Source organism: Pinus tabuliformis, chromosome 1_1 (genome assembly GCF_031772625.1).
Source record: "Pinus tabuliformis cultivar Carrire ecotype Pingquan chromosome 1_1, CPIR1, whole genome shotgun sequence".
NCBI lineage: Eukaryota > Viridiplantae > Streptophyta > Pinopsida > Pinales > Pinaceae > Pinus > Pinus tabuliformis.
Genome location: NC_142297.1, coordinates 513,287,096 through 513,295,574, shown reverse-complemented (window position 1 = coordinate 513,295,574; position 8,479 = coordinate 513,287,096). Strand labels below are relative to the sequence as shown.

The 8,479-nt window shown below is 33.6% G+C and overlaps 2 protein-coding genes across 2 annotated transcripts; one reads left to right on the top strand and one right to left on the bottom strand.

The window, feature by feature from the left end:
* Positions 1-1,888: 1,888 nt before the first annotated feature.
* LOC149214040 (RING-H2 finger protein ATL64-like) lies at positions 1,889-4,010 on the top strand. Its single transcript, XM_089390843.1, has one exon. It carries the CDS (start codon positions 2,101-2,103, stop codon positions 3,007-3,009), a length of 909 nt encoding a protein of 302 aa, XP_089246969.1. The 5' UTR covers positions 1,889-2,100; the 3' UTR covers positions 3,010-4,010.
* On the bottom strand, positions 3,614-4,279 carry LOC149214039 (fe(II)/2-oxoglutarate-dependent dioxygenase 4-like). The gene is made up of 2 exons (XM_089389267.1): positions 4,018-4,279; positions 3,614-3,873 (listed from the first exon to the last, which is right to left on the bottom strand). Exons 1-2 carry the CDS (start codon positions 4,277-4,279, stop codon positions 3,614-3,616), a joined length of 522 nt encoding a protein of 173 aa, XP_089245393.1.
* Between the last annotated feature and the right edge of the window lie 4,200 nt (positions 4,280-8,479).

Here is an 8,479-nt window from a genome sequence, read left to right as displayed (position 1 = left end):
ATCCTAGACTCCTTTTTCCCTAGATACAGATGGCACTAGTCTATCTCAATTGTGGCATTCTTTTAAAACCCTTAAATTGTTTTTCTTTTTGTTTTATGCTAAGTTAGTGTTAAATTGCAACAAATCTTGTGTTTTTATCATTTAATGAATTGTTGAAGTATGAATTATGGTTAGTTACTATTTAAAAGTGCATTATAGAAGCCAATTTAATGTTTCCCACACATTTTCAACCGTTTTCTAGGGGTGACATGAAACCTTATTTTTTGTTAAATGCTTAATTAACCGTCACATTTGTTGCAATTTTTTCCTTATTTTACTCTCAAATTTAGCCTTCATGTCATATGATTTTTACAAAATTTTAATGGCTAAATTTGTTGTTGTAATAAACTATTTTATTGCTACAATTTGCTAGCCTAAAACCATAGTTCACAGTATCTTTAAGTTTTTCTTTATTTGGTGTGTTCGGGCAACCTATTTAAGACTCCTTAGGCTAATCCTAGCCTTTAATTTGACCCATAGGTCTTCTGAACCCAAATCTTGGACTTACTGCTTCATCCACTACACATCCTAGTTTGTTATACCCTTATCTAGTGGACCCTTTTTGTAGAATTCTTAGGGGGCACTTAGCTTAAGATCCTTACATTATTTGATCCCTATGTCCAACTGCAAAATCCTCCCTTGTGTTGGATTTTGTCCTTCGCTAAAGAGAGGGGTGTAGTTGGTAAGGTGATAATGATGCCGCTCTTGTGTCTTGCACACTATCCAGGTCATTTAGTGAGGCTTTGCACTTGGTGTTAGATTTGATTGGAACGAGCCTCAACTAAAAAATATTTGAAAGAAAACATCCCATTCTTTTACGCATTTTAAAAGTTATTAGTTTTCTAGCTTATTTGTTTCTTTTGCTCTATACAAATCATTCATTTTAGAACTTAATTATTTTTCATTTTTAAAGCAAAATATTGTCTAACATTATCTTTTCCAACTTAATTTCTAGATTTTGAATGATGCTTAGATTGTTGTGATTATCAAGAAATTAATACTATATTTGCAATACAACATAGAGAAAATTTTGAATTTTATATAGTTCCCAAAAAATAATTATACATTTTTTCATTAAAAAAAAAAAAAAAAACAATACTTACATTACTAGTGTAGTCTTTATTCATACAATCTCAAAACTTTGATGTGCAATCTCGTCATTATATATAAACAAAATTTGACAATCTAAAATAATACACCCATAATTCTAAAAAAAAATCTAACTAATTACTTTTATATAAAAAACAAATTAATTCTTATCCTATAGCTTTAATATTTATTAATATCTAATATCCCATAGCATATAAAACATTTAGCCTTTGACCCCTAACATAAAACCTCGACTAAAAACATTAACTTATACACATAAAATAATCCCTACGTTATTATTGTATTTATTATAAGTACTTCAGTCGAAGTTGAGGACTTCATATAATTATTGGTTCCAAATTTAAAATGCCAAGATTGTCAGGCTTTGAACTTATGTTATTATCAATCACAATCGAAATGACTCTTCATCTAGGTGAATGGTTGAGGTGTGGGCAAGGGAAGAGGGAGTGAATGGAATATAGTCGTTTATTATTGGGACAAAGCCATTTCATTTACCCATGCACATGTGGTTAGGTGTATTTGTCACCAAAGTCAACCAGCTTGCATGGAAATTGGAAAGTATGCGAATGTGACAGATCTTGCAAAGATACTGAATGCCGTAAAGGCCATGTGATGGCATTAAGGGTACACGGTGGAGGGTCCTAAGCCAAATCTTGAAACCCGTGAATCACCCAAATGCTGAGAGTTATAGGCCTCAACAAGTTACTCGCCGAACTCGACTAGTGTCCACAATGTGAATATGACATTGATCTGTAAAGAAGGTGATGGTTAGGTGATGGTTACAATGGGCGTTGTCTAACTATTATATATGTTCGGGAGTCTGTCTAATCTCTGGGTAGTAGAGTGTGCTAACACCAAGGTGGATAGTAGAGTGTGCTAACACCAAGGTTTGTAGCTTCTCAGAGAATTCCTTGGCTTCAATTTCATACAGGAGAATTTGAGGATTCAGCGATGAGCTCCGAGGATCCATTTGTTCTCCCTTCTCTGGTTAATGGCAGGCCGAGATATGCCATCAATGACAAGATCATGATTTCTGCTATAATAGTCCTTGTTCTTGTAGTTTGGTTCGTCTTTTTGCTGCATGTTTATGCCAGATGGTTTTGGACGCAATCTAATAGATTTTCCAGACGGAGATCAGCTTCAACGCGTCGTTGGTTTCATTTTACAGGGCAGGAACCCGCGAGTCTGCGTAACGTGGGGTTGGATTCTGCTGTGTTAGAGACTCTTCCCATGTTTGCGTATAAATCACAGAATTTTGCAGATGGACTGGACTGCGCCGTTTGCCTATCCGAGTTTAAGGAGAATGAGAAAGCCCGGCTTCTGCCCAACTGCAGACATAGTTTTCATGTTGAGTGTATTGACATGTGGTTTCATTCACATTCCAGTTGTCCCCTTTGCAGAACCGGCGTCCAGCCTGAGCAACCAGTTTTGAAATCTGCTAGACAAGAGCAGGTTTCCAGTACAATCCCAGAGACAATTCCTTCAGTGGTCCCTGATAATGTGAATTCGGAGCAGTTGCAGAATGCAAGCTCTGGAGAAGAATGTAATCTACAGAGTTCAACAAATTCGTTCTCTTGGGATAGCCAGAAGCAGAAAAATGCAGATGTTGAACAGGAACCCTCAGGTGGACGAAGAGCATTAATAATACCTCACATTGCCATTGAAATACCCAAGGGGCCTGATGGCTTCTTGTCGCCCGGCGAAGGCCTTCAGCTTTGTTCGCCAAACGGCTCGCAGTCGTCTTCAAAATCTTCCGTTACTTTCGTGCGTTCGCTAACGAAAATGGTGAGCAGAGACAGAGAAAAGGTTTTCCCATCCGATCTTCGTGCTGAATGCGATGTTGAAAGTAATTGTCGGTAGAGTTTGGCAACCACAAAGGTCGGATCATGCTTGGTTCTTAAATCAGAGTGTGGCCAACACATCGATCTTGCCTTGTATTCATTTTTCACTCATGTTTATCATATTTTAGGAATCTGCAATCGAGTTACAATTAAGTTAAAAAATTCTTATTTTGATTGTTATTAAAGTGTAATAGATTCTTATGATCGGCAAACACAGCAATTGGTGTGATATCCATTATCACGTGATGCAAGCTCTGGCTCTTAACTCAGACTGTATGAGATTCATATGGTTGGTAAGCACAGTTGGTCTAGCGTGATATTCATAATTATCGGGCAATTCTGGCTCTGGTTCTTAAATCAGATTTTAGGAGTTTCATATGGTGGGCGAACACATCGGTTAGTGTGGTATCCATTTCTGCAGCTCTAAATTGGGAGTCTGACCTTTAGACAACATGATGTATTTTATTCTCTTTAATGTTAATTTGTGGCATAGATCGCCACATATTAAAGAAGACCCATCAACTTTTCTGTAAGCTCCATATATTTTTCTTATGTTTCCCTTGACAGATCATACAGTAACCTATCAGAATGGATGCAAGCTCATTATCATGGCTTCAAATATCTCACATAGAGTGGGTATGTGTGTGTATAGAGTTGCACCTGTATGTGGAGGGCGTTTTGGGCCAGTGCTCAACTGCTTTGGCCCACTCTGTAGAAATATAATGAACGAGGGCATCAACCCAATCCAGGATCGTGTCATCAGAGATGTCAAAGAACCGGCCATATCCTTCAAGCATGAGAATACCAGGCCTCACAGGGCACTGTTTCCGTTTCTCTTCAACAGAAAGATCAAAGAACTCCTGTGAAACCCCTTTCACAGTTTCTAGCAATGACTAACGTATGCCATGATTTATTATCTTCAAAACAATTGAAAACCCCTGAAGTTAGAATCCCAATCCATCATGAAGTTGGTTGGGTAATCTACAGAAAAGAGAAAGAAAGACAAAAATTGTGATCGCAATCAAACCTGAAAGAAGCCGCATTCCTTGGGCTATTTGTCTGACAATTTTGAAGCGTTGATCGATGTGTTCCAGACCTGCTAGATCGATGACAGGAAGAGACTGCTGGACTTGAAGAGGACGGGATGGCCTCTGATCAGAAGGAAGGATGTACCGTGCAGGGACTTCCTTCACTTGCCTTTCATGTAGTGTCTGCACGAGATCAATTGGTCTCTGAAGTCTTTCAAGTTGCATTAGAAGAGCGTCCATGGTAGTTGATGAAGATTCCATATTCGTGCCAGCCAGTGGAATTGAAGTTGATCCGAAACCAGTAGGTGTTAGGTTAACATTCTAAATCAGTGATTAGGATCTTCAGGGTCGAAAGTAGGAATTTCATAGAGGTGGGGTCATTCTTTCAACACCCCCTCATACGCAATTCGGGGGAATCAATTTGGGTCGAGGCTCTAATACCATGAAGAAATTTTGGGTTACACTAAAGTTGGTAAACGTTCCAAACCAATAACTAAAATTCCCAGCATAGAAATTATGGATTTCATAGTGATGCAGTGATTTTTCCAACAAATAGCAAATAGCTATCAAAATATTGTAATGTAAATTGCACATTTAAAGAATATTCCAAAATTTAATGAATATGGACAATTTACAGCTCAGGGCTCACCAGTGATCATCTAAATTGTGATTTCTTTACAAACACACTAACTTTGTTTGATTTAATGGGGAATCATAATGTCAATATTCCGGGATTTGATCCTTTTGAGGTGAATTGGTTGACCTCCAGCTAATGAAACTCCAGACACTGACTTTGTTTGATTTAATGGGGAATCATAATGTCAATATTCCGGAATTTGATCCTTTTGAAGTGAATTGCTTGACCTCCTGCTAATGAAACTCCAGAATATTTCTTCTGCAAATTTAATTGGTGATGGATAAATATAAAAGCAGACGAAACTCCAGAATATTTCTTCAGCAAATTTAATTGGTGATGGATATATATAGAAGCAGACGACGAAGTTTATCGAAAATCAAAAGCTCGATCCATTGGTGTTTGGAATATGTCAATATGATATACGGTTCTAGTTGTATTTGTCTTACTTTTCCTAATTAAGTGTGATATAAAAATGTTTGAGAGTTTAATATAAGATATTAATTAGTATAATTATAAATAAAAGAAGGTTATATAGTAGTTAGTATTTGCTGTTTAGCTTAAATACACCTTAATAAAACAAAAAAATAACAAAGATAAAAAATTTATCACAAAAATAAAACAATTAATAAAATATTGTATTGTTGAATACCATAACCAAAAATTAAGAAATATGATTAACTAATATTGTTTATATTAAAATACATATATCTATATGTGTGTGTTTTATTTTTATTAGTATATATATAATTGCCTATAATTAAATTTATTAAAATATGTTTTATTATAATAATAAGTTACCTTATATTGAAATTATTATGAAAAAATTATAATTTATGAAATAACAAAAACAAAAAATTAGTAAATAATGAAAATGGAAGTTACTAAACAACTTATAATAAAACCTCAACCAATCACTTTACAAATAAATAAATTTCAATAATAATAAAAAATAATAAAAATTGAATTCCTAATGTTAAACTATAAATAAGCATCATAAAATTTTGATAAAAACAAAGTAAAAAACTAAATAAATTATATAATATATATATATATATATATATATATATATAAAATAATATTAAAAAAAAATCAATTTAAATTCCAACTATCAAATATTATAAAGAGCTTATAATTTTTTTATATTAAAAGGACATTATAAATCCTTTATGTGGTTTTCTTACACATATTACATTAACTTTAACAAGTTGCGTTATAATAAGTTGTCTAATAATAGTAAATAATTAAATAAAAATTAAAAATTAATTTTAAAAATTGAGTAGTATGAAATGTAGGTATTCCATCACTTAATTATATATATAAAAAATTACACTGTTAAAATTAATTGTGTAATTAAAATATATATTTTTAATTAATTTAATAATAAATCGAAAATATGATTATCCATTTTGTATAACAACAAATTTCAAAAAAGCATCTTTTCAAAATCAAATACAACAACTTTGTAATTCTAAGGAATAGTGTGATAGAGAGTACATTGGAAAAGTTAACTAATAATATTTTTGAAAAGTCTCTCAGTGCATTTCCATTTCGAAAAGTTAACTAATATTTCCATGAGTCTCTCAGTGATTTCTTGAAAAGAAGCATTGACTCCTCTGAGGCTTAAATCAGTGATATGTTTGTTTTTTGTGATTCAACCTCACTTGTAATTCTAAGGAATAGTGTGATAGAGAGTTTATTGGAAAAGTTAACTAATAATATTTTTGAAAAGTCTCTCAGTGCATTTCCATTTCGAAAAGTTAACTAATATTTCCACGAGTCTCTCAGTGATTTCTTGAAAAGAAGCATTGACTCCTCTGAGGCTTAAATCAGTGATATGTTTATTTTTTGTGATTCAATTGAGGTTGAGATTCTCTTCAACGATGACATATTAAACTTAGAGAGGAAGTGCATAAACAAAAAATATAAGAATAAATAATTGAAGAATAGTAAATCGGATTGTTCTATTACTATTATAAATATTATTATTGAATTTAAAGAAAACTTGTGATATAATGTAGAAATAGAAAATATGATTATTGAATTTAAAGAAAATTTGTAATATAATGTGGAAATAAAAAGTAAAAAAAATAACATAACAATGAATCACATTAGATGGTTTGAAACACGTAAACAAACATTTTACAATATAATTTATACGGAAAAAATATTTTCTTAATTTATTATAATTCACAAAACTTAAATTCAAAAATATCATAACTTGTTAAACTATTAAAACATTATTTCAGTCCACCCATGGAAATGCGACCTGAGGAAGGTAGAGGCTTACCTCATTCCAATATGTGGCATAGATCACCATTGTGTTAGCTTCCTACAGTAAGAAAAACAATGCCAGAAGATCGTGGATCTGTGATTACCACGATGATCCCAGTGGAATGATACTCCTTTAGTTATGACTTCACTTATCGACCACCAAGTTTCCCTTGGAATGGAATTCTCCAGATCCGTGTAGATGGGTAGAAAAACTACTGCAAGAATGGCAAAAATGATGGACGTACTTGAGCCAACACTCTTCAGACCTTGCAGATCGTCAAAGTCATGGCCATCAGATCCAAGCCGAAAATCCCCAGTGCCCACCAGATAATTCTTGCCCACATAGACCATTCTTAGAAAATAAATCCATGCCAACTAGATCTCATTGACATAGGCACAGATCACCACCATCGTGACTTCCAAGAGAATCAAGGACGAACTAGAGCTTGACGGCAACGACCGACTCCCTACAGATAGAAACACTAACCATATTGCATTTGAAACTCTCTACCTTGATCTCAAGAGTAATTAGTCTTAGAGCCCCCAAACACGTGTTTGAAAAATTCAATTCAAGTAAATTTATGATTTTGTATAAAAAATAAAGGTTAAATACGTATAATTTAGTGTTATGTGTACAGAACATGCCCATATATATATTGAAATTATACATTTTAGACTTATTTCGCTTAAACACGTGAATACTTAAGATGTGAAAAAAATTGTAATGGCAATCATTTAATTTAATATGCAACTGAAATTTATATTTTTGGGATTGAAATAATTGTGGGATAGAATCTTTTTTAATTTGTAAGTTGTTCCTTGATGCAAGAGCATTCAGTCCAAGGAAAATCATTGTAATTAAATAGACATAGGGGGTCATGTATTTTTAGGAAGTTGAATTCTTAAGTGATAAGTTAATGTAATATTAGGCTTTTGAGTGCATAAAATAGAAATTAATTAGATAGTGAGAAGAAGTTGCAAATGCTCTCAAATAAATGAGAACATGAGTGGTGAATAAATGACAAGAGTTAGAAGTCTATCAGGACTCTTGAAACAGTTTCATGATTCGAGGGATGAGAGAGAGCTTTTAGGAATTAATTGAAGTAGAAATGCATAGAGTATTTAGGAGTCAGTTGAGAAGATTTAGGAGTCGAACCAGGATTAGTTCAATAGAACTTTCTAGCATAAATGTAAGCCTACGGGTAGAGGTCAAGGAGGCCACGATATTGAAGAATAGGCCTGTGTGAGACACAGAGTCTCGGATATGTAATTGAATGTTTATATTTATATATATAGATGTTTATTCCTGACTATGTCAGTGTGTTGAAGAGTATTTCATGAATGAATTACTTGTGAATTTGTAGGCTCTGTAACAGGTTGCAGGCAGAATTCTGAAGGACACAGAGGAACAGAATGATTCAGAGGAATCATGAATGGATCCTTGAATCCAATTGAGGAAACAGAGGGAAGCTCTGGGGTGAAATAACGAAGTGAGATTTCGCAGAAGAGTAAAGCTCAAAGGTAGCTGAGCAGCGGAAGCAAAAGGCAGAGTT